Genomic DNA, 27,979 nt, shown 5'->3' with positions numbered 1-27,979 from the left:
GCTCGATTATAAAGGCGTCTAATACTTAAACTTACTGGTGCAATTCTGTTCCTCGTCGCTGTTATCCAAGCAGTCGTCGTCGCCGTCGCACACCCAACTCTTCGGGATGCATCTTTGATTATTGCAAGTAAAGTCCCAGGTGTTAGGACAGGCCTGAACCGGTGGCTCCGAGTTCGGATCCGCTATGCAACTAGTTTCATCCGGCGCTAACTTTTCGCCGTAAGGACATCCACACTTGACAGTTAACAATTCCGTGTTGTTCCTAGGAATAGCGAAGCAGAACTTTTGACAGTTGCCATTGTTTCTCGCGCAGGGCTGCATCGGTTCAATCTTTTGAATCTCCTCACTGTATACTTTGACGCCATAGAGCCTATTCATTCGTGGCTCCCTAACCATGACGTCCTCCTGTTCGCCTGTCAATTTGTGCAAGCGAACAATAGCATCCAATCTCCAATCAGTTATGTAAATGAAAGTCTTATAGATGACGATCGAGAATGGATGCCTAATCAATTTCGAATTGACTGTCTTCACATCGGTGCCGTCTAATTTAGCGTGTTGCACGTGATCTAGCAGAGCGTCGCACCAGTAGACTCGGTTTGCATCAAAATCAATAGACAATCCATTTGGCCATCCCAGGGTCAAATTTTCAAAGACCAAGAGACCGCTGCCATCGGTATTAGCTCGACTGATGTTTGCTGGACGATCCCATTCCGAGAAGAAAATATATCCCTTATTCGGATGAACCACAATAGCTCTGGGTCTCTTCAGGTCTTTCAATAGTATCCTTTTGTATGCTATATTTCTCGTGGATAAAACGTTTAACGTCCCCTTTCTAGAATCAATGTAGTACAAATTCTTGGAGGCCCAATCGACGGCCAAACCTTCGACGCCTTCATTTTGCGACGCCAAAACGATTTCTTTCGTCGTTCCGTTTCTATGTATCCTGTAGATAACGTCCTGCAGAACGTCAGAATAATAAATGTGCTCATCTCGCGCATCGAAGTCTAAGCCTACGAACCTTGCTCTCCTTGATACGACGGGTAAAATGGCTTCACTAAAACCTTCGATGACCGGGTCTATGACCTTTCCCTTGATGAATCGTTGTTGCGAATACATAAGGAAGTCTTTGACTATATCGCAATTCCTTAAATCAGCCTGTAATTGGTAGCCAATGTTGCAAGCGCATCGGTAGCCCAATCCTCCGTTCTGAAGCGCTGTCACTATGCACATCTGAGAGCAGCCCCCGTTGTTATTGCCGCATGGATTGTTGACGGACGTCTGCTTCAGTGAATGTACAATCGTTAACGCCTTAGGTTCTCTTATATCTTTCGTTTTGTATATCGCCTGTATACTCGTCGATCCTTCGTACTTATTAACGGAGCTAATTCCCTGTTTAGTGCTATCCGACCAGTAGACTCTATCTTCAAACAGAGCCAATCTCGACGGACTCGGGACTTGCTGACCTCTCAAGACCAAGAAACGGTAGTTACCGTCGTAATCGACGGTCTCGATATAATCTAATAATGAGTCGCACCAAAATATACGCCTGGCGATCGTATCGACCGCTATGCCGGACGCCTTGTACGTCGTCTCGGAAACTATCGACTTGGAGTGGGTTCCGTCCATATTCGCTCGGATAATCTGAAAATTATTTTATTATTTTTGTAAAACAAAATCACAAGAAATGTAACGTAGCGCAGTTCTCATTAATTTTACTGCAACCCGGGACTAAAACTTCTCCGACGGGACAGGTCCCTCGCCGGCCGCTCACCTGGCTGCTGTCGGCGACGAACATCAACCCGAGAGTGGGATCCAGCGCGATGTCGGCGGGGTTGGTGAGGTTGGAGCCCAGCACCACGGCGTGCCAGCGCCCGTCCAGCTCGAACACGTCGATCTTCTGGCCGATCGCGTCCGCCACGTACAGCTTGTCTCCCACCCAGTCCACGGCCAGCGCGACCGGCGCCCACGAGCCCGCCACGGAGATGTCGACGCCGCCGTAGGAGCCGACGCCGGCCGGCGCGTTCAGCGGCTGCGAGTGGATCTGCCGGGCGGAGGCGGAGGGCGGTCAGTCGCGAGCCGGCCTCGGCCGGAGCGAGCCGGAGCCGGAGCCGGAGCGCGGGACTCACCTTCCGGGTCTTGAGGTCGGACCAGAAGAGCAGGTTGCGGCGGTAGTGGTAGTCGAGGCCGGCGGCGGCCGAGGCGTTGGCGAGCGGCGCGGGCGCGCGGCCCAGCAGGTCGAGGCGCAGCGCGCCGCGCTCGTGCGCCAGCGCCAGCCACGCGCCCTCCGCGCGCGCCGCGCAGCGCCCGCCCTCGCCCAGCGCGTAGCCCGGCGCGCACGCGCACGTGTACGCTGCCGAGTGCCGACCGTTTTAGTCTAGGGCTCCGCTTGAGACGACGCCGCTCGTAAGCTGTTATCGCGTGAACGATGGGGACGAGCGCCGATGTCTGTCTATTTATTTATCTAGTGCAGTCGCAGATTCCACGTTGAGTTTTGTTAGATTGCGTTTTTTTGGGTGGCACGCTTTAGGTAAGAATACAAATGATATTAAGTAACCCTCGTCGGACACTCACAGCCCGGCGTGTTGATGCACAGCTGGTGGCACGGGCCCCACTCGCGGCACTCGTCGCGGTCCACGCACGTGCGGTTGTCGGCGGCCAGCGCGAGGCCGCCGGCGCAGGCGCACGCGCCGCCGTTGGGCGACGCCACGCACTTGTACTCGCAGTCCAGCGCCGGGCACGATAGTGTCGCTGGCCAAATTATTACTCTCATTATTCACTTTCTTCGTCATTAGGACACGTCGAGAAGATCCATTTTCATATATAAATACTATGTGAGCCAAAAATTAAATTCAAATAATTTTAAAAATAATAGTCCTCGACAATGCGAAGCTTTTGGTACCACTTACAGCAAGCGTTTTCCTCATCCGCATTATCTTCGCAGTCTCGTTTACCGTCGCAGAGTTGAGACCTCGATATACATTTGTGTAAGCCTCCCGGTCCCCCCTGAGGACAGAGGTACTTGTTGTCGGGGCAGGCGATGGAGGTACAGTTGGCCTCATCGGATCCGTCTGCGCAGTCGTTGTACCCGTCACAGTGGTAGCTGCTCGGAATGCAAAGCGCATTGCTGCACCGGAACTGGCCGACGTGGCAATGCGGAAAACCTGTAAATTAATAAATTAACGATGCCTAGAGTCAGCCGATTACAGAAATGTAAAATAAAATAAGTTATTCATTTTCAGTAGTAGTTAAGCAAATTGAGCAGTAGTCCCTACCAATAAAATGAATTCAAATACTCAAAGTCGTCCTTGCTTTGCGTACTAGCTGTTTCTCTTGAAATTTATAAATTTGTTTTCTAGAGGTAAGTACCTCTATTCAAATTTTATTGCGATCGGTATTGAATTTAGTATTTATGATATTGAGTCTCATAGATAAGTCTTACTCTTAAATAACTCTGATTAAATTTCTTCTTTCTTTTTCAAAACTATTCTAATATTTATTTAAGAGATTATTCACTTAAAAATACTTACTGCAGTTTGTTTCGTCAGAGTTATCACCGCAGTCGTCTCTGTGGTCACATTTAGAGGACGAGTCTATGCATTTGTCTCCGGCCGCACATCTGTACTGGTCCAAGCGACAGGCAATTGTTTGTCCCGGACAATCTTGTTCATCTTTACCTGTTCTACAGTCTAAGTACCTGGAAAAAACAGTTGACATTTTAAACATTGCAAAATGAGACGAGATTTTACCTCATATTATGGAGATAAACATCCTAGTAGTATGCACTCAGAGCATTACCGTGCTCTCTGTTGGAAGAAAACATCGTATTTAAAACCTACATGATTTTTTAAAACATTTTTATCGGATCTTTTGATATCACATGTACATAATATACTGACTCACTGTATGACTGATCGTGGAGCAGTGTGGTGAAATTAGCTTCTTATTTTTATTCTTATGAAGAGAGGGTCTTTAACCAAGCCTACTTATGGTATATTTCGATTTTTGTCCAGGTTAATCAAACTATAATGATTGTATCCACTGTAATCGAATGAGCGAGTGTTAGACTCACTTACCATTTATACCCGAATTAAGAAATATAATGGATTATTTAGGACAAAAACGGTTAAGTATCAAATGGCTATTCAGTTTATTACACCTCATTCAAACTAATAAATCAGTATATAAATATTATAACAACAAACCCGTCACATTTCTTCTCCTTTGGTATACAAGGACCCTGTGTCGAAATCTTGCCCGATCCGGCGCCCTCCATGCCGCACTGAAAGTCATCAGTTTGACACTTGCGGTAAACTGAAATGGTTATGAAAAGTTTATGATTAATCGTTCTATTGAGCTGATAATAATGGTCTACTGGACCGAATTCGAGTAAGGTGGCCATTTTTATCGGAGGCGATCTTCTATAATATCGATATTATAGGAACATTTGTACTTATAGTCCGGTGGAACGACAATTAATCTGAAAGAGCGGACGATTAAATGCAGAACCAAGGCTCAAGTGTCTTGATAAAAAATCTCAATGTTCTTATATTATTGGTCTGAACAAAAATTCTAACCACTTGAAAAGGTACATTAAAGTTTGTAGTATATTAACCTTTCCCCGTCCGTTGTACCACATATGCATGCGTATTGTTGGACTATTGGGCAGGGAACGTATTAAAATATATAAATTACTAGAAAACCTTAAATTGATTATGGCCAAGACCTCGAGATTTGCAGATATCCTGAAATTTACTAAACACCCAATGGACTATTGACTATCAATACATTTTATGGTGTAAGGACTATACAATGTTGAATTAAAATTCGAATACACAATTTGTATTCATATACCGGTACGTTGCCCAACGAGATGCAAAAGAGGTGTTAGATTTTACGACAGACTGTTAGTGGCGCGCGCTACACTTAGATAATGCGATTTTCATATAAAGTTATGTAAAAATCCTCGATAGAGAGCGCCTTTGTGCCAGCGAAGTGCGAGATCGCTCTTTCCAGCTTTTCTTCTGCTTATAAAAGACGGCTTTCTCAAAAGTTACAAAAATCGGCGAAAATGAAAAATCCCCAAAGGGTTGTATTTGCGAGTTTAAATGAGGCTTAAAGATGGGTAAATATTGAACAACGAGATTATATTTCCGAACGTTTCCATTGTTTGAATGTGGATTTAAGAAATAAATATTCTTAAGCCGAGAAGCCTAATCTTAGGCTTATTGTAAATATAAAACATTATAAAAAAAAACGATAGATAGATACGATTCAAAGCCAATGACGATAGTTATAAAAACATTAAATGTTTCATATAAATGTGTTGATGGCCAAGTGACCGCATGGATCTTAGCTAAAAGTCGTGGTTTCTAATTCGAGCAAGCTCAATTGCTCGTGTTTTACGGAGAAGGAAAACGTTTTTATCAAAAATCTCCTAATACATTTCTGACTGTTTACATGAACATATTTTCTTTTCTTTTGTCGTTGAATTTAGAAAAGGTAGATGTCTATTCTTCGAATTTGAATACAGAATACAGCGTGCAATACTATGGCTGCGGTAAGCAGCAGTCGGAAATTATTCGTCTATCAAAGACATCAGTGCTCTACGTGCTTCTATGCACGTGTGTTTACGCTGTTGCACGGTATAATTCGTGTATAGATTTATCGGCTGTCTCGTTGGTCTAACACTCTTATAAGAATGTAGACCTCAAAGTCTTAGCTTCGAGCCCTGGGTTGGGTCAGAAAAAGTATATAGTGTTTTTCACTTGTGTTATCTTAATTCATAAGGTTGCTGCAAAGTGAAGAAATAGATTTGACATATATTCGCGAACACATTCGTGCTCTTTATGCCCTGCTCATTTGACTAGTCTTAAGAATAGGCATCGTAGCTGTAATCGGTCAGAAAGATCAACGGATTAGATCAAAGGATTTTAATCAGTCAAAAATATTTAAATCCTTGTGTTGACGACAAAAAAAGTACATTTTTCGACGACAGTTGTCAACCCTAGCGCAAAAAGTACAGCACGATTCTCGCGTTATGGTATCGCATGGTGGCTTGCATCAAAAACATGAACTCGTCCGGGCGTAAGAGACGTTTCCGGATCACTGACGGCGACACTTCTATCATAGACGATATGGAAACTGAATACATTGTACATTTACCAGCTTTTATTTAATTTCATGTTGATAAAAGTAACAGCCCGTAACATGTCCCACTGGTGGGTAAGGACCTCCTTTTGAGGAGAAGGAGTCCTTTCTCCACGCTTCTCCAATGGAGGCTGGTACACATGTATATGATTTATTTCACCACCGACTAAGAGATTACTATAAACACATGACATCTCTGCGGTTTGATTTCGCAAACTCCTGATAGGACTTTTTCTAGACTCTTACCCTTAGGTTAGTTCTGGGTTCATTACGTATAAATATGTGGGTCCAATATTGTGACTCAATTATAGATGAGCTCTACTCAAACAATGGCGCTTTAAATTTACGCACGGGCTTAAAGCTGGTGACAGTAAAGTTTAATCCAAATTTTATTCGTTTCAGATATAATATATTAAAGTAAAGTTTGTATTTTTTTTGAGGTTAATATAACTACAAAAGATATTTTACCAGCTTACCGCTCGTATGAAAAACGATAATTGCATTTATTGGTGAGTAAGATATTTTTAAGCATACATTGTATACTTAAAAAACACTGAGCAGTAATTCATAATAAAAATCTTTGCTTTGGCAACATCAACCGTTAGACGATGATATGATAACTGTAATCTTCTTAGTCGGAACCCGCGGAGCATTGTGCAGACAGACGATATATTGTAACAAAATATAAATGGTATTAACGTAGGTGTCTTCTTTGACACATATGTACATGGTCTGTTTAATAATTTATCATCAAAATCATAATATATATAAAGCTAAACCTATCAAGTGTATAGACTCCATATGATCAAGCTCACTTCATTTGGGATGTTTATCTCATTACACATTCCCGTTCAAGCCTCGGCGCTCTTTGTGCTGCGCTCCGAGATTAAATGCAAATTTTCACGAACACACAACACGTATTATTATTAAAATTGATAAGATAATCAGGTCAGTTAATTAGAATATACATTAGTAAATGGTATTGAAATATAATGGTGATGAGACGACAACTTATACAGTTACATTTATTTGACTTTAGATATTTTTTTCATCACCTGATGGTAAGTAGTCATCACGTCGTCAACCTTGGGAACGAAAACCTTCCGTCGCTTGCGTGAGTCATTATACTAATATATTTTATAGCAATCACAATAACTTAAAAAAGCATAAAGTATGTATATTTTATATAAAATACAAAATCTAAATGCGAATGCAACATAAAATCTATGATGGCAAATATGATGGCAAAATAGTGTTATTTTATTAATTTCTTAAATGGAGAATGCCAGTATCACATAAAAAGGTAGACACAACCCGAGGGGACGTGAAATCAACTACAGGAGTAAGGCAGCCCCACACATTTACATATTTCAAGTCAAAATTCAGCGAACGTCATATTTTACGATCCACGTCGCCCGCGGGGACCGACGACGAACTCAAAGGTACTTCAATAAATACGACTACGGATAATAAAATTCACTGATTCCATTTTTGCATCCTGATTGGGGTTTCTATAGCTTGTTTGTATTCGTTCAAAAACCCTTAAACAAATCCACACATAGAAATTCAAATTTAGATGAAAAACTAACATAACAAGACATGATATCAAATTCACACCTTCAGCAACAAGATCTTATGTATTTTCATTGATCACCAACATGGAAGATGGAGGGGTGGAGTTGGCGATAATTAATTAAAAAAAATCAATTCGCTTAACATAAAACATATTAAAAATATTGGGAACGGACACACGATTATTATCATTCAAAGCTGTTTTGGCATATCGATCTATCATTCGTTCTTTTCTTGTTTAGTATAATCATGTGTTTTCCAGTCGCCGTTGTCTCTTTTTGCTGTACTATAAACAGCGTCGGTGAGGAGTCCATATGTGACATCCATAAAAATATCAAGAAAGCAACTTTAATACTATAATTTCAAAGAGTTGACAATTTGCGAGCGTCGGCGCCAATTTTAGGTCAATTCTGTTATTATATCGAAAAGTGTGAAGTCAAGAGACCGTGAGGGAAAGAATAAAATAATTGAGCCCATTAAAACTTTCGCCAGAACTCGCTGGAGAATTGAAACGGAACCAGCCGAGCATACCGATACGCTTGCAACAATGGCGATCATATAATACATCTACATACAAATACGGCGTGTCTGCTCTTGGCGTATTTTAGTGATTAATCGTTGTATCGCTTGTTAGAAGCGATAACGAAACTACATACAATTATAATTTAAAAAAAAGGCCGTTCTGTTTAATATTTTTGAAGCTACGTAGATTTATATCTTCTTCTTAAATACAAACAATGTGTTCCTAAGCTATTTTCCGTGTGTAATGAAACTTTGGTGAGTGACCTGCAAAGGTTTTAGGCCCAAAAAATATTTTTCTCTATTTTTGGTCCTTCAATATATTAAACAGTATTATAATCCGTTCACCGAAGCAGGGGCGGATAGCTAGTTGATAATAAAAACAGCCTACATAGGACTAGTAGTTAAGGTCCACGGCTCAACCACCCCACATAACCTGGTTCCCCCCAGGACCAGATAGCGAATTCTGAAAAAAAATCTCAATCGTTCGGCTGCAGATTATGAGATTTGAATCTCAGTTCGGGCGCAACAGTTTTTGTTTATTTTGCTCAATAAATTTTCCATAGCTGTGTAAAACATGTTAAGCCATTTATTGGTCCTGCACGTGAACTCTCCCGATTGCATCTCATCGGGTTATGATGGTGAATGACCTCTACAGGGGGCAATCTGCATCTAGCTAGTCTTGTAGATATTTCTACGTAGAATCTATGTTTCGAACCTACTGCAGCTAAACATTATATATGTGTTAGTATGTATGTATGTTGTATATATTTAAGCGATTTTTTTATTGGACTATACACCAATATGATGTATTATATAGTAAAGAATTTTCTTTGTTGATATATAATGTACATTATTATATTACGAATGATTTTCAGCGACAAAAGGTCTATTCAGGGTAATCGCGAACTAATACACTTCGTACTCTATAGTGATGTAAATTCGATGTTCGCAAAAAGTAGAAAAGAATTAACAGAATATTTCCTGTCTTCGGTTCATTATAACTTCAGAAATCAATTTCTACTCCATTATAACTTCAGTGATCGAGTTCTCGAAGGATTACTTAATAAAAATCTTATTCGTATTAAATATAAAATATATATATTTGTACATATAGTAGGATTTTTCTCATTGTTTTCACGATTATTAAGTATGTAAGGCTTTGCTAAAGCTTTGGGGTAATACTGATAATACAAAATTTATAATATTGATTCGACATAGGAAACCACCTCAGGTCTTCCGGATCTGCAGCGTTATACATCTCAGGACAAGGTTACTTATAACGAGGTATTCATAATAAAATCCGAATTTTTAAACGAAACATAAGTTAAACATGTTTATGTAACGACGGACCATACACGATATAAAATAATAACACCGTGAATTGTCTTAACAGGTTTTGGGTGTGGTAGGCGGTCTAGCAAAGGAGCAGTCTGATGGTGAGTGGTCACCACCAACACAAGACATGGCGCTGTATGAAATATTAATCGTTCCTTACATCGCCCATGCGCAACAAGCCTTGGCAACTAAGATATTATACCCCACGTGCCCGTAGTTACAGATGTTCAACACTTCCATTACGTTCCGCAATGTATTAGCACAAATCACGCACATCTTCAAATCCCAGAGGACGCGGTGTTAAGGAAACTACAGCCGAAGTAAGTTTTAATACGGTCGCGGCGTGTCGTGATGCGGACAACATTCGATTCCAAGTTTAGCAGTTCACACCGCACGGCACACCCGCTTCATTCCGTACCGACTTTCTTACGGATAACTTGGAACGAATTCTTTTGATACCATTTAACCCATGTTTTCCCTTTTAACTTCACAACTATTGAAAACCGGAATTTTGTGAATGTTTTTATTTTTTTTTATATATGTCACTATTATTATTTCTGACAAAAATAATATATTATATATAAATAAATTTTCTGACAGTCAGTGTCCCACAACTGTGTCTCTCCTTCCGGTTTGGAAAACACACACACAACACCACACTTCTTTCAGCATTAGACCAGTGTAGCAGTCTTCGATAATATGTCCATATGTTTAACATATTTGTATAGATACAATACGTGAAAATATTTAATCGTTTCGGTCGATCAATCAATAATTTAATTAGAATAATTAATTAATAAGATGTATTTTCGTTGTAATACCAGATAATTTGATACCTTTAACTAAAAGGCGAGCTTTCTCGCCTGAACTCACTCAACTGAATTAAACAAATTAAGGGTTTGCTACATAACCTATAATTAAATATATTCACTTGGTGGTAGGGCTTTGGGCAAGCCTGTCTGGGTAGGTACCACCCACACGTCAGATATTCTACCGCCAAACAGCAGTACTCAGTATTGTGTTCCGGTTTGAAGGGTGAGTTAGCCAGTGTAACTACTATCTATGTTCCCAAGTTTGGCGGCGCGTTGGTGATTTAAGGAATAGTTAATATTTCTTACAGCGCTTTTGTCTTTTGCTCGTACGCCTACCGATATCATAAAAAAAATCAGTACACAATCAGTTCCAAATATATTCGAGGCAACTTGAGTTTGCCCCGAGTGACAATTTTAGATATAAATTGTAAGCAAAATTAATAATTTGTTTGAATGTTTATATTAAAACTTTTAAAATATTTGACTCGAAATATTTTGTTTACTATGAGTTTTTGTATCTAATTATTATCAATAAATATCTATAAAGCAACAGGTCAAATTAAAAGTATGTCATCAATATAGAAAAGTCCGCGCCTTGGAAAATACTGAAATCAGTCACTCCTGCGTTTGAAATCTCTCAAACTTACTCTGATTATGAGAGTGAGGGAATAAAGTGGATTTCTGCACTGTTGGCACCAACTTGAGCCCTATAATGGCTCCCTGTATTTTATTATAATATTCTCCATTAAATATGGCCCCCGTGACCGAAGTCGGTCAGACTCATGGGATGCCCGTGGAATATGACGAGGTGTACTCACTGCAGTCCGCCTCGTCAGTGCCGTCCACGCAGTCGACGTGCATATCGCAGCGGTAGTGCGGCGGGATGCAATACGTCTTGTTCCACACGTACTGACCGCATGTTAGCTGACCCGCTTCACACTCTGGAGGCGCTGTGAACAGAAAAATATGTTTCAATATCATAAAACAAGGTATGCCGTAACGTAGACTTGAGAACGAAGATTCAAAAGTAACTATTTGTCCGTTTGTTTTGCTTTTAAGAAACACTTTTACAAACAATTCATGCGAACTGAAATATTGCATTAATCAGCCACTATCGTGAACATATATGAGTTTATTGTTAATAACATACTTAGTTTAAGCGTAAAAATATTATATTTATACAACAATATAATGGAAATATTAAGATATACTTATATAACAAGTCAATAAGATGGTGACCTTTTTGTATATAAAAATATATGTTAACATAAAGTAATAAAACGCTTGTTATAGCATTTATATTGCAAACGCTGAAACTCTAATATCCAAGAAGTTACGTTATAACTCGCTTCGTATTAGCTGAAAGGAGCCGTATGAGTGAGCTCGGAACACGTAACAGATAAATAACGAGCAACAGCGAGCTCCGTGGCTCGTTGAAACGTCCACTGTTACTCACTGCACTCCAGCGAAACGACTTCGAAGTCAATAAATATTCAGAGCACAGAGAAGGGATCAATCGCATACCGTCATTAGTACAAAGGTCGGGACCGACCTGTAATCAGTGTCGGCCATCAATCACGCCGGAGGGCCCTCGAGGCTCCGAGTGTATGTAAGGTCCTTATCAGGGCTCCAATTGAATTTACGCGAATTCTCTCGAATGATTCAAAAACGATTTATTGTTTAATCGCGCAGCGATCTGAATCATGATCATTGTTTGGATGTATTGATTCATCCGTATTCAGCGGATAACAGTCGAATGGATTTAGAATAATCATTTTAGATTTTGCATCGCGTAGAAATAATATTTACCCGGAAAATTTCCAAAAAACACAAGCGTCAGTCATCTTGTTAGCGAATTGATTGCAAACGATGTGCGGCCTTTTCCAATCATAGGAGTACGAATAAAGAGTTACACTGAATTGACGTGATTTTGGTCGAGATATTGAAAAATCTATAGTATTATGGATTAGTTACAAAATATCGCTTTTAACTTTTCAAGTATTCGTTTAAACTATGAACTCGGGCGGTCTTTTTCTTTGTATATTTTTTTGCCGCCTTATTCCGCCATTTCGTCTAGTGTCACAGAGTGCGCGCGAAATATTACACGTCTTTATACGAGAGCAATAATAGTGAGGGGATTGAGCACGATGTTAGCGCTCGGCTAGTGATGCGACAGAGGTGCATGGCGTGTAGCTGTGAGTGACGACACACGTGCTTAATTCGGAATTTAGCCGATCAAGAATTTTTAACTTTGTTTTGTATGAGCGTCTGATTTGTATTAAAAGAATTTCAACAGTGTAATTCAATTCTTTTATTTCATTGAATATTATAATATTTATCTTTCGTAAAATATTTATTTTGTTGTTAGTTTTTTTTTTGAGTTCAAAAAGAAATAAAATATTTTTTTATTCGTAAGCACACCACAATACAGGAAATACAAGACTAAATACAAAGCAAAAACCAACGAATACTTTTTTAAACCTAATAAATAATGATATCGCAAAAGAAAAGAAAAACAGGTCATACAGAAAAACTGGCACCAAAATTATACACAACAAGTACAGTGACCGTATTTTGATGATTGTTTGTAGCTTGGATTTAGTATTTACATATCCAAGCTGGTCAATATCAATTACGTTAGTATCGGACAGCGGTGAGTATAAGAAGCATATTTTCGGACTAATTATAGAGGTCGGATTTTATTTTTTCGGCAAATAAAACTAACAAAAGTACGTAGCCCGTAAAGTGACCCGCTCGTGTGAACTGTATGTAGTTACTTTCGGCTATGATTGATTGGGCCCGAACAATCGCAGCTGTGTAAGTGGCTGCGATATTGAGCTGTTGCACCGTACAGCTCATCACCTAGCTACCAATCGTTTAAGCCCTTATTACGTAGGGCATACGATTGAAAATCAACGGATCCTCAACGCGTACACCGCTGCAGTGGACCCGCAATTCTCTTTTATTGTGCCCAAATTACGGCCGTGATGTATTGGAGAGCACTGAATGAAACTGCGATGTTTTCATTCAAATCGTCTCGTCGCTTTTAAAAAAATATCGCATCCGAGTTTTCACGTTGACAATAGTGTTCGATGATTTAATTCATTTACATTTTTAAATTATAATATTTTTGTACTTCCACGTGACATTGAGCGAAATGATTTGTGCCCACATATGGTCAAATTATTTTCTGCATTTATTATATAAATTTTCAATAGAAGTTGATGATATGATATTTTTTACGATTACAATATCTAATTATATAGAATTCCCAGTCTGTTTGACCAACTGTCCGCCTGTAAATTTAATTTTCAAAACACTCAAAAAGATGCACGCCACGGCCACGCGTCACGTATGGATGGGCCCCATCCCCCCATTTCATTAGTAATAGCCTAAATAGGCTACCTCAATGTGTCCATAGCGTTACCCAATAATTATGTTGCCACCTAGGGCTCATATATTCAGGCATTATAAACGTAACGTAACGTATCTTTTGAATAATGGAATATTATTAACTCAATTTCGAGCCAATAAAATAGCAGACGAATTGATACTTCATTTTATTAATGATATAATTAACGCAAAACTAAGTTTGTTCAGGGTCATGACTAATTTGTATATCTTACCTTTGTATTAGTTATATGTTTAATACAGAATATTTTTATTCAATATGTTGGATTAGTGAAAAACAAATATCACATCATCGAGTATTGACAGCGATCAGCGCGAAATTTTTTTTTTTAATAATGGTACACTTGACAGTGGTCAGAGCTCAGAAGTGAGAAATGTTAATCACGCGATTCACCGCTACTGTACTTTTAACCGTGAGTACTAAAATGTGACTGTGCCTACTCACTCATCCTTCAAATTGGAACCCAGTAATAAAAAATATTGCTCTTTGGCGATATAATTTTAATTGGTAGTTGATAATGGTACCACACGACCAGGTATATATAAAGTAAAATGACAAGATTTTTATTTTATACGAATTCAATAGATGTCTAAGCAATTCAAATATTTGGCGTATTTCATTTAAGTGTAAGGATTTTCTTTTCATTTAATTTTAATTGAAAAGTCTTTTAAAAGTTATTTTAAATCAGACGTCAATTTAAGTCCACGTGTATTTCAGTTGTGAAGCATTTTCAGGCTACAAATTAAACGGGAAGTTAAAGAGGCAAGTGCATTTAAAGCAGCGAGAAAGTGATGCAAATGAGGAGTCAAATATAAATACACGTAAATTTATTCAGCGTAATTAGCATCCGAAAAGATTTCCTGTACAAATATGTAGAGGTGTAAATACCCCACAGCTGAACAACGGAGATCTGCCACCTCTTCTTAAGGAGAAAGATGAGATCGATTTTAATACAGTTTTTAAACATCGTCAGAATTTACTCCGAAACAGTAGACCCGCAAGTTATTTTCCTTTATTATAAATATTTAGGAAAACTTCATTATTTTATAAAAGATTTCGTAGATGATACTATATGCGATAGTTAGTACCATCACCTCATCATATATTCTACCACGAAACAGCAATAGTTATAGACTATTTCAATCAAAGAAGGAATACAGTTAAATAGACAAATTAGATTTACGTATACCGCGAGATTAGCGAACAGCTCCGTTATATTGTGCACTACTGTCAATTCTCGACTCTCACCTATATCTTTATTTATAATACAACACTCACTATTCGACTTAACTCCTCCTATCCTCTTTAATTTTACTTTCAAAGTTCCGATACCAACTTCGTCGACGTACAAAATGCTCAAATACCGTGTCAATTCGTTGACAAATGTTGTTTATTTGGGTTTTGGTCTCTGGCGGTTGGTAAACTAGAATATTGTAGTGATGCAGTTTGAATTGCAGAAGGGTTGAAGTGTAACTACAGGCACAAGGCACATAGCATCTCAGTTCCCAAGGTCGATGTACTGTACTTCTTAGAGGTTATTGGGTTCATTATTTTCATTCAACTTTTTAACAAATATTTCAATAAGCAAAATATTACATCGTCTAAAAAATAGTAGGTTTGGAAAAAGAGGTTTAAAGTTTATACTTTAAATCTCATTTTCCGAAACCATCGAGTCACTTTAGTATTTATTCCTTTTAATGACAATGTGTATATTATTATAATATGATTATTACATGTTAATTTTTAATTAATGGAAATGATTAACTGCGCACCGGATCAGCGGCTAACATTAAATATAACCTTATTAATGTAGTTTCAAAATCATTCAATAAAGTATATTCGATTTAAACGTTGATATAAATGCGGGTAATTTATATAAAACCTACTCACGTCCGTACCTCTGTGTGGTCTTTGTTCATTCCTTGTTTCGTTTCGACTTGTAATATAAGCACAGATCGACTTTGATAAGGTTTATATAAATGATGAGTGAGATAGGTTCCGCTATCACACAAACCATAAAACTGTGCCAATAATCAATATGAGACGGTATCCCCTGAAACTGGTCACAGTAATGGCTCTTTTCAATTACTAATGATCTTTATGTCCGTAATAAAAGTATCGTTGCTTATATATCTGACACAATAAAATTATACTTTATAAAATAGAGAGCTTAGAAGAGCAGAGTTTAATTGTAGAGCACTTTTGATGATTGATTAAATATTGACTTTTTTTATAGTACATTGAGTGTCGACCACAGCTTTAGTCGTTTTAAGTGGTAATCCGACGGTTGATAGCCTTGATCATGTTCAAACTTGCTTCGTACCAAATTTCGTCTGATTCAGTTCAAAAGGCCGTGAAAGAGTAACAGACCGACAGATAAATATGTGTTTATATGCAATATTAATTCGTACGATAAATTATGTGTATGATTTGCTTAAAACACCTACATTGTTATTAGATTTAGTATCTGATTCGTAAGTCCCGTTTATTTTCCTCCCTGGGTCTACTGGAAGAACGTCTTCAATAACATCTATAAACCTTCTATTCTTGGTTCCCTTTTGTCATATTTATATATCTATTTGAATTATGTTATGTTACATAAAATAAATCAATTGGATTATAACTGTCATTAGAATAGTAAGTGTAAGGGGAGGTCAGAATAAAGGCAGATACTCACGACACGACTGGAATTCATCTTCTCCTTTCTCGCAATCTCGCTGATAGTTGCACACCATTAGGGCAGGTATGCACTTGCCCTCCGGGCACCGGAACATGCCAGTGGGACATATTGTGTCGCCTGAAAAAATACAAAAAAATGATAACAATTATTTGATTATAGTTACAAGTGTTGTAAGTACCGACACGAGGTAGACGGCAAAGTATTGCCTTTGTCTATAAACGACACGGGAATACGGGATGTTACGAAAAGTACGGCAGATGTGAAATATCCGAAATGGCAGTGGGTGTACCACCCTTACCACCAAATAAAATATTATCACTTGTAGGTAAAAGTGAGCGAGCGGACAAGCGAACCTCAATGAAGATTCACGCGTCCTATCAACGCGACCACTTATCAAATTCAGAGCCTTTTTTGCTGCATTGGTTCTTGGCCTATCAGTCGAGGTCTAAATCAAAATACACTTTATTCAAGTAGGCTTTTACAAGCACTTTTGAATCATTTTTAAAACTACAATTAGTAAACCACCGGTTTTTAATGTAGATTTGAGAAGAACAGATTAGAAACTCGGTAGTTCCTCTTTTACTCATTTGAAATACACAGACTTAAACAATAACATTAGTTTATAATTCTTATAAATGAGAAAAAGTACATATTATTAATAATAATTGTACACACATAGTTCATAAATAGGCAACGTTTGAATTCATATATAACTTTTCATCTACAGTAAATAAATGTGCGCAAAAATAAATAAAAGGTAAAGTTGAATAGAAATTCATTTTCAATAACAAACCTTTAAGTTCAATATGAGAAATCAAGACCAACTAAATTGAAAATATCTTTTCTCAAAGAGCCTTTAAGGTGAAATGTGGTGTTTCAGACCTGCAGGTCCTGTACGTATGTTATTGGTTTAAAAGCGAATTTAATTATAAGTTCAAAGGTATCCCAATATATTTCGTCCCTCATTTTAATTAAATTTGAAAGGTTAAAGGAGTTAATTTAGTTTTTTCCGGTAAACGTCTAGTCTTATATACGGTTTAGATTTTTATAGACAAATAGAGAGGAAACTAACCTTAGATGTACGTATTCCATGCAATTTGCAAATAGCTCTGCTATGTTATACACAACAAACCGTTCTCGAATTATATATCTTTAATATTAGTAATACTCTGTTGGACTTTTTTATTGCATCGTTAAGCGCACGGACAAATGGGCCACCGGAGTTGCCATTGGGCCAAGCTTAGAATTGTTATCTTATGTCTCTGTGCGGTGGTGACCACTTACCATCAGATGGTACATTTGCCCCACCCGCCTAACTATTACATAAAAAAAAAACATTTTATCTATATTATGTCAACGATGATCAATTGTAACGTGAAAGCGAGATAAACAAATACCTACTATGTCAAATTTCTAATAATAATAATGATCGATCGATACCAATAGACACTAAGATAATATTAATTGTACGGTAAAATAAATAACATGACATTTATGCATATATCAGTGTCGGTTATTACCGGTTTTTGCCAGTTTTTCTTAAAAAATATGTGCGGATTGCAAAAGCATATTTGTATTTTAAGACTAGACTGCGGTAATCTAACGCAAGAATGTGTAACTCTTACCTTATACATACCGTGCCAATGAGTAGTTATAATTTCCCACGATTGGGATCTTTAGAGGAGAGCGATTGGAGCTTATTCCACCACTCTGCTCCAATGCAAGTTGGTACAATGAATCGTTATACAAATATGCAATCTCATGAAATATCCCAAAGCCGATCCTCAATATCAGGAACTGTTTCTGAACTATATTGGTGATGCACTAAATCCTATATTTCACGGTCTGAATAGACCCGTCCGAGATGAGCTCACGATATAAGGCGCTCTTATCTTGAATATCATTTTAATAAATATTTAGAAGATAGTTGAGGTCAGCTGAATCGGATTTTGCGAAACTTTATAATGTTGTGTAGGTTTTGAGATGTGTAATATTTTCGATTGTTGCTTAATATACTCAAAGGAAATATATGTTTATTTAGATATTGCATAATCCTCCTAGCCTGTATACATAATCTATTCCAATCGTAGGAGGAATAAAGATGAACAAACCATAGAATAAAGATTCACGTATGCCTGGCGATTTGCTGCTTCATCGGCTATATTATGCACTATGGACAGTTGACTTTTATATCTTTATTTATAATACAATACAACTTTAATTTTATTAACCATAATGAATATCATAGATTCAAGCTCTCGACCAATGATATCCCGTCAATTTGATATCAAATGTTGCTTATTTCCCTTTTGTCCTCTTGTGTTTGCAAGACTATGAATGAATGTTACATAAAATAAATATATATATAAAAATAACAATAAAAAAGTGGCTATCAGTGTGGTAAGTCCAGGTTACTATTACGATACAGGCAAAATATATGCAATGGCCACGTTTGGGATTGTATTATCGAATAACGCTATCAATACAGACATATCTCCCGAAATTAACGTATATTTGTGAAACTATTCACACATCCGCATCATTGTATCAAAGTAATTTTGAAATTCCATTATAAAATGTATTTAGAAAATATACAATTGTAAATTTTGGATATTGAGAACGAAATATAAGTTTAGTTTATAGAAATAGCACCAGTTTTCTGCACCAGATGTCGGTTTACGCATGAATTCGTATTATATTTCACATAATGAAAACTCTAACGGCGTATTGAATTTAAATGTTTTCAAAATCAATATTGAAATAAAACTAACTTTAAAATCCTATCTTAAAATCACAATTTTCCAAGGATTCGGCAACACTATGATTACAGATTTTCATCGAGGATTTCATTGACTTTATTTTATTTCTCACTCATAGATAGAGTTTCGAGTCACGAGATAAGATACCTTTTCAAGTAGGATTAAGTATAAAAATATTAAGTAAGTAAAAGTTTCAAAATACAATAACGCTGTGTAGTGTAAAGAAAAGTATGCGGTTTTGTAACGACGGTACTGTTCGCAGTTTGAACTGAACACAGGAAAGATTTTACTGAGCTCTGTTGCCATCGAAGCGCGTTATTTGGAAGACATCTGTGTGTAGTTTGCGAAATGATTCAAATATTCTTTCAACTAATATAAATATTTGAACGCTTTGCCATTTTACTCGAGATAATGGCCAAATACTTTATAGATATAGTAGATATATCAAATCTCTTTGAATATAGCAATACGAGATTTTTACCTAAATGATAAACAAGCCTAGCGTTAGTATTCCTTTATTTTCATGCAAATATAAATAAGAATATAAAATTAGTTTATTACGTAATCTTATTTTAAAATAGTATACCTTCTTAGTTTCTTATTGGTTCTACTTTGTAGAATCTACATTCCGAACAAAAGACGAATCATAAATAAGAGCCTTCTTGAGTAAATACTTTTGATATGGTTTATTATTATATACGTAGTTCGAATAGATATTAATGTTTTATTGTATTGAGGGGTTTAGTTAATACCTACTATACTTCTAATGTAAAGTACAGACACTATATTCGTGACGTATTTTACTGCGATAAAAGAAAGGTATTTGACAATAATTTTATTACCAACAATAAAAACAATATCAAAACGTTGGTCTCGTACAATAAAAAATGTAATCACTTAAAGGCCAAAAAATATTCCGTAACCTAATTCCATAGCATTAAGACGATTCGTCTTTTATGAGGGAAGTCGTCAAATTTTATTATTGCCTATTGTTTCTCGTTTAGCGTAGACTACCGGAGGACGCTGGAAGGTCGATTCCATCTAATAATATTGGATACGACAAGTATTCTCTACCAGGTAAGGTCTGAATCCTTACATTAAGTCCATACTCTGTTACACGAGAACGTTACCAAGCATAAAACTGCGGTTTTAAAACAAATTGCAGACAATTTTGACGTGTAGCGATCCGTTTAATTTGTGTTTATAATTCATCTCGCGCTCCCGTGTTTATCGGAAGAGGAAATACCGGAGGAGACATGAGATCTGCATCAGTCGCATGAAATTCTATCACATGCTCACATAACCCGCAGTGGAGCTGCGTAGTGATATAACTAGAAACCTTTACTCAACAATAATGAATTTAAAGGCCGACTTAATCCGTCTAATTTGACATTACAGATTAATACTTTTCGGAGGCGAAGTTTCTCCAACAACATAATTATAGATTGGGTTGCTTTTAATCTCAACAACAATATGATAGAGAGATACACAGAGTGAGTAATTGTATGCAAATATATTGTATGCGCGGATAATTTAAGCGATATCTGAGTTGGTCCACAGTCAGTGGACAGTGGAGCTCGTTCAGTTTAAACTTAGTTTTGCAGTTTAGCGAACTTGCTGCTTCAAAGATAACCTGTTTAAAATTTGCTATTAGACCAGACTTCGTAGTATATACATATGTATGTAGTTACTCTGATTGGGATTACTTATGGGTTATATAAGCCCTAATATTTATCCAGATTAGTGGTGCTTAAAGATACAACTTTTCAAAGTGGTTTGAAATATCGCTATTGATTCCCAAGTGACGAAATATAGCGCTCTCGGCGATCTCATAGCGATGAACCAAAAGCGAATATAAAATAAAAAAATCGTCAATAAAATTGATTATTAGTGACGGGACTTTTGATGTTTCGTACAACGGCAAGTTAGCCGTTTGTATGAGGTGGTTAATTTGCCAGTACGCCTACTGAAGCCACAAAAAAGAGCCTACTTGTATAAAGCAAGTTACAACTCAGATTTGATGAATAGCTTATTTTTATCCACAAAACTGGGATTAAATGTTTAGGGCTCAGATATATATTAATTTTATATTTTCTATCTTCTATCGGTTTGTATATTCTTTAACAAAGGATTCTATAATTCGTCCATAAACATGGTGACCAAGCTAAGGACATAAAGCTCGTTATCCCGTAATAAGGTCGACTTCTCTGCGAGATATCTCCTCATTTGATTCCATTGTTGTTATACGATTCCGACCTTTATAGCCAGTTTATGGTCTCGTTACGAGAAAAATATGCAGACAGTTATTTTATCTCGGTACAGAAAATTATTTTTATTGAAGATATAAGTTGTTAAATTGAATATTTATTAAATATATTAAAGAAATATCGAATACTTAGAGCTAGTTGAGTGTCGTAAGGTTTTAGACCACTGCCTTCAAGTTTAAATTTTACACGTGACTTAATTTACGTCATACAAGTGCTTATTGATGTACCGTGGCCGAAGTGAGAAAACATAAATCTAAGTTAAAGTAGTCTGTCCGTCCCATAATCACATTATATGCTATAATGAAAAAACAATTATAACAATACAAACAAAATCCAAGGGATTTAAAGAACTCTTTGTGCGACCCGAACTGGGCAATACGAGCCAAGTTCTTTTTAAAACCCTTTTTTTGTAACATAGTTTATCTATTTAAGGATGATTTTCTATTTTAAATGCGACTATGGTCTATGTTTATCTCATCATGGGGCAAGAAGGTTAAATTCAATAATGGTAATGAGATGTAACGACTAATGATGCAGTTATGAAATGATAGATTGAGATGCATTGCTCCGGACTTGACACACATTTCACTATAATGAATTTACATATAAAATATGACCAAGTATTAAAATTTATCCGTCAACATAAAATACACCTTACAATATGACATTTAAAAAAATCTAATAATGCAGATCAGATTTACACTCCATCCTACAGAATTTAGTATTGTCGATGTACTCGGTCTGCGCCTCTCGATTTTAGAATACCATCATAACTTACATACTAACGCTCAGCGGTATAAATCTGAATTGGAGATCCAATCCGAACTTGAATATACATATTAACTCTAAAAATGATTGAGAAGTTACTTAATTAGATTGCTTGTAGGTTGCATGTTTGGTCAAAAACAATCATTGTTGAAACTTCGAGTTAGTATCGAGAAACTATTTACGTAAACCAGATGGATGTGGCCATCTCCGAGACATTATTTTCAGTTAATCCTCCATTATCGTAACTAATGGCCGTTGATAAGTATCTGTACGAACGATCGCCGATCCTAATTATCGCTCCACGGGTTTCGTTCACGGATATCTGTTTCTTTAAAGATTCAATTCACGTATTAAACTGTCACATATTAAAGTATTGAATTGAGAAACAGATTGGAAACGTCCCACTTGTGGGCAACCGTTTAAGGAATCTATAATAGTTTATACCACGCTGCTTTTGTTTTTGCGGTTTGGTAAATATATTTTTACATACATATATCTTCCAGGCAGGACGCATAAATATAAACAATTTTGAAATTGAATTATTATGATGATTATTGGTAGAGTATATGAATAATTTATCGTGTTACGAATGGATTCGCAAAAAAATTGTGTTTTAAATGTCGGAAAAGTTGTCATAGGAACTTTTGAAGAAAATTTAAAGTAGATAAAAGAAGTGAAGTGGATTATTATTGTATTATAAAGAAATATATATTAATCAAATATTTTTTTAAACTTCATATTTATAATATAGTATTCTGAAATTGAAGGTTCTTTATTATAATCCACTCCTTCAATTAAAATAGCCTAGAAACCTACTTACATTTTGCTTTTAAAATTGAATCAAGAATACTGAGGTCGTGCATCCTCTGACGTCCAGCATCTGAATAAAGAGCTTACTCGAAAAATGTACCCCAAGTTTCAGTAATTACATACCCTGACGAGTAAATTACATTAAACTGTAACCTTTATATTTAAAATTTAAGAATAAATAACTTTGGTGTCAAGTTTTTATTATTCTTAATGTTATACAATTTCGTCAGGCAATGAGTAAGCGTAGTTCTATCCTTTAAAAGAAACCTAGTTTTTGTACTCACGACGACGTTGGTACAAACACACATAAGATAATTTGCGTCTCGAACAATGATCTCAAATACGTATTCCTTAAAATAGACTTAGCATGTTAATGACCACGAGCCGATCAACAGGTTGTATAAAGGTACGTTTCCACTGAAAACGTTGCCAATTTCTTTGCTTGCAATATTCTGCAGTCGGACCTTTCATTTTATTTAATACAAGTGTCAGTAGCATAATGGTTTAAGGGCCCACTGGCAGTAAAAACCCGAAGGTAAAGCTTTAAGCTTAATTGGAGAGGTAAATAGAAATATTAGCAATTTCTTATAATGGGTCATTGCTAACATTCTTATAGCATAGAGAGTAGTTATAATTGTATGTCCCTTTATGTTTTGCAATAATTTATTAATCTAAAATCAAATTATGTTAAGGTGCCGTAATTCAACAGAGGATTTGCCTATAAATATCAGAGCTCCCAAGACGTCCGCCGTGTCGTTCTCCAACCGCAGACTGGCACGATGCCAAGTGGTCGCCATCTTTCGGAAGCCATTGCTACTAGATGGTCTGAGTTATAATTTGTTATTATAAACACAAACTACAATTTTCTTATATGTTATAAGAACTAGCCAAGTCAGACCTTAGGCAACAATATATTATCCTAAGTTATACGAAGAAATTATATTTTATGTAGTTATAAATAAATTTCAGGAAGGACTATTGAACTTGGCGCCCATTTAGATCTCACTTCTTTTGTCGTTGAAGTCAACAACCAAGGTATATATGATAATCATGGACTTGGCTCTCATTTTTACATTTATGTTTTTGATGGGATATCACTACTTTTTGTATATAAATTATTAGTAGGTACTTATTAATAACAGATTTAATACAAAATGGTTTTTGTTAAACTATTCTATTTTCCTACGTTTACGTGGTATAATTGTCGTTTTTGTGATACGTATTTTCTTGTACCTCTGAAATGTTCGAGTAAATTGCCCAATCAGTGTCCGGATTTTTTTTACGCGTTTTCTGTTTATACTTAATTTGGCCAAGTCGGGGCGGTATAACATGCGCAGACGGTTGTACTCTACAATAGAGCTCTCTTGTGCCTTGATTTGACTTGGACCTAAATTGATAAGATGTACTCCATCTAAGGTTATAACTCTGGAGAGACCAACGTAAGCCTGCTCTTTACTTAATATAGAGGAGCCTATGTCGAGAAGAGCACTGTCAAGGCGAAGGCCTTGGAAGGATTTTTGGATAGTAGAAGAATATGCTAAGCAAATAGAGAATTATTTCCTTTGAACATATTCATTACTTAATATCTGAAACTCAGTTTTGACTTCTAGTTCGCAAATTAAATTGTTTAAATTGAATTGTTATTTTACGTGCGCTATTGTTGTTGTCAACGTCCCAATGTACCTTATCTATTTTTCCATTCCATTCACCAGTTCTTTGGTGACATCAGCATGCTTGCTCGATACTGTTCTTCCAAGCAATAAGGATACCCATTTGTAGCGCTAGAGTACATACTTAAATCATCCCAGTTACTATATACATACTCTACTACAGTCTCACGAAACCAATTTTTTTGTAGTATACTAGTATACTCAAACAAAGAATATGCAATCAAATAGACTAGGCAGCTTCCATCGGAAGGCATTGGCATAATTCTTATGAGCGCGGTTGCCACTCGCTCGGACACGTCCGCGTCAAGCTTTTATCGCAACGCCAATCCAATCCCGCTGCTCCGGCGTCGCGTCGCGCGCCGTGTACCGAAATATCTATTATTATTTTTTTTTTTTAAAGTATAATGATTTTGCACCATTGATGTGCGCTAAATGCCAGTTAATAACGTAATAAATACGAAAGTCGACTATACTCATAAGTACTATAACGGAAATATAAGGATTTAAAAAAAATCCAGTTTCAGATTTTTTCCTTTGTATTGACTTAATTATCTACCTGCATGCCAAATTTCAACTTTCTAGGTCACCTGCAAGTAGGTTATAGTTTTGATCTATAGGTCAGTCAGTGATAAAAATGACGATTTTTAGACGTTAATATCTAAATAACCGTTTGAGATGCGTTTATGAAATATGGAACACATATATATCTCGCGAGTCTCAATATATGAGCTAATTTGACACGTTTATGTCAAATAGTTTTTGAGTTATGAGGAGGTCAAAAGTGGCTCCAAATGGTTCGTGTAATATTACACACGGTGCCGCTCGCCAGTTCTGTTACTTGAACTTGGCTGACGCGCTACCGCGTGTCTAGATAAATATACAAATGTAATAGAATTCCATGAGGCGATTTCCAGCACGAGAACAGTTTAAGCACTTGAAAACGCATTGCTTGTCCGAATTTGATTTTGATTGAACCTGAAAACACATCGTAACTACACGCTTCAACAAATCGTAATCAAAGGATTACGATTTGTTGTAGCTACTGTACCATTTCAGCTCAAAACCTCATCGCCGGGTAAGAAAAATGTCATGATGATCGGTTAAGTAGTCGTGGCATGAAAGCGAACCAAATAAACAAACTAACGTTAACACGTATAGTTAGGATTACAAAATAGAGAGATTTTTGGAAACCAAACTCGGTAGGGAATCGCAAAACTAATTTACTAAAAAAATAGGATCACAACGCAACGCCCGCGGTGATTTTTTGTATTATGAATATAGAGTGTTAGTTACCGAAATACCGAACGATAGAGCTTTGATTTTCAATATAAAGAAAACACACGATAACCGCCGGGCACGATAGTGGGTAGAAGTACCTCTCATAAGTTATTACAGCCTGTAGCATTCTTTGTATTGATCTATGAATATTTGAAAGATCAGTGAGTCAGAGTAATTACAGGGGAAAATAATAAAAGAAGATCCTATACAAACAAGAAACCAATACAGATGGATAAACATCCTTTATTCCAGTAACTTCAGTAGTTTTTCTTTTTCGATTAAATGATGTAGATATGTCTATTAACTACAATTAAACCACTATCAAAATAATCTCAGAATTCAATGATCATTTTAATCCAGCATGGCATCCAATCGAGTCGACCAGAAGTGCATCCAGGTTTTCACTTTGGGATTATTTTGGGGCTATTTAAGTTTGATTGTAAAGATCAACCATTCTATCTTGGGCTTAAATAACTATTTTTACATACGCTAAAAATAATAATCCTGGAAGCAAAGCGAGTTACAAAAGCATGGTATTTAAATAGTATTTTAAAATAGAGGAAACGGTTTATATTTTTCTAAATTAACCGTTCAAAGCAATATGTCCGCCGGCGCAAGAGAAAATCGTGAAACAATCTAGTAGACAACAAAATAAATTGTCCTCGCGACTCCTGGGGATTGTTTTTAAATTTCGTTACTCTCCGGCTGAGCCATATGTTGGAGTGGGATGATGGTATGTGACTCTGATAAGTGTGACAGGGATATGAAACACCTAGGACCCCTTCGGAAATTTTGATGCGAGTCTAATTCGAGTTACAGAAGTTAGGGATGTGAAGTTGAGTGACGACGTGTGGACTTGATTGAATTTTTATCGTTTCGAGTCAACGCTCGATTTTTTTATATCACCAATGTACCACCAATCTTGGTAGCTGAGATGATATGTTACTTGTGCCTGTTTAACTCAGTCTTTAAGCTTGTAGTTAGAATAACTGACAATTAATATCTATCAAAACTACCTACCTTATAAAAAAAAAAAGAAAAACTCAAAGCTTGTAAAACACTGTGAAGATATTTAAAAACTCATTTGTCAGTATCACGTGTGGGGGCATTACACGGTTCTCCAGAGATCGATATTTTGGTTTCAGTATCGACGCTCGAATATAAACACGCCCCGGAGACCTCATCTATTTGTGTAAATGTGACAAGAGTGGTATCTCACGTAAGTAGTTTTAACAATTCAATGGAGACTGCATTACACGCTGTATTTTTTTTTAAAACTTTATACAACATGTTGATTAAAATAAATAAAAGGAAATATACAAAGTCAATCAAATTAAAAAATTAACTCCATTGAAGTAAACTTGACGGCACTTTTGAATCGTCATTTCACCATTAATTAAATTTTAGCTCCCACCGGTATCCCACGGCATTTAGGTTGTATCGGAGGGGAATAGTAATCAACTATGTAATCATTTTTATCTATGAAATCAATTTCGGGTTCTAATAGGGGCAAACAGTATTTGGTTTGCCACCAAAAATCATTCTTGGCAGGAGTTTTGTATATCGACCTTCTGCATTGCAACACCACTCCGTCAAATAATCAATTATTCATTTTTTATGGATATTTCCATGATCTGTGGGCAAATGTAATTAGAGACGAGTGACATGACGAATTAGATCCAAAGGCTAGCGACGCATGCCTGGGGTAGTGGTTTATACTTCATGCACTGTGTACTAAGTCATAAAATTTGCTGGTCTGCCTCGATCTATAAAAATAAATAAAATTGGAGTATTTGTATTTAATGTCAAAACAACAGCTTTTTACCAAATGTATTTATTGTATATATGCAAGTATTTACGGTACTTATAGAAAGAAACATTTTCATAAGTTTTTGTCGGTCTGGCTGTCTGTTTATTCCAGCTAATCTTGTAAGGAGTTGGACTTAT

The 27,979-nt window shown here is 36.7% G+C and overlaps 1 protein-coding gene across 1 annotated transcript in view; it reads right to left on the bottom strand.

The window, feature by feature from the left end:
• Positions 1–27,979, bottom strand: part of Mgl (Megalin) — a 194,717-nt gene that overhangs the window by 14,309 nt on the left and 152,429 nt on the right. The window contains exons 2-10 of the mRNA XM_064217394.1: positions 16,478–16,597; positions 11,207–11,338; positions 4,203–4,311; positions 3,528–3,694; positions 2,907–3,161; positions 2,572–2,748; positions 2,127–2,350; positions 1,772–2,041; positions 36–1,641 (exon numbers count right to left, since the gene is read on the bottom strand). Of these exons, the coding sequence (XP_064073464.1) occupies positions 36–1,641; positions 1,772–2,041; positions 2,127–2,350; positions 2,572–2,748; positions 2,907–3,161; positions 3,528–3,694; positions 4,203–4,311; positions 11,207–11,338; positions 16,478–16,597 (3,060 nt within the window). The remainder of the gene's footprint in view (positions 1–35; positions 1,642–1,771; positions 2,042–2,126; positions 2,351–2,571; positions 2,749–2,906; positions 3,162–3,527; positions 3,695–4,202; positions 4,312–11,206; positions 11,339–16,477; positions 16,598–27,979) is intronic.

The sequence above is a fragment of the Vanessa tameamea genome, chromosome 16 (assembly GCF_037043105.1).
Source record: "Vanessa tameamea isolate UH-Manoa-2023 chromosome 16, ilVanTame1 primary haplotype, whole genome shotgun sequence".
NCBI lineage: Eukaryota > Metazoa > Arthropoda > Insecta > Lepidoptera > Nymphalidae > Vanessa > Vanessa tameamea.
Note: the sequence above shows the minus strand (reverse complement) of the source record. Positions and strands in the feature narration are given on the sequence as shown.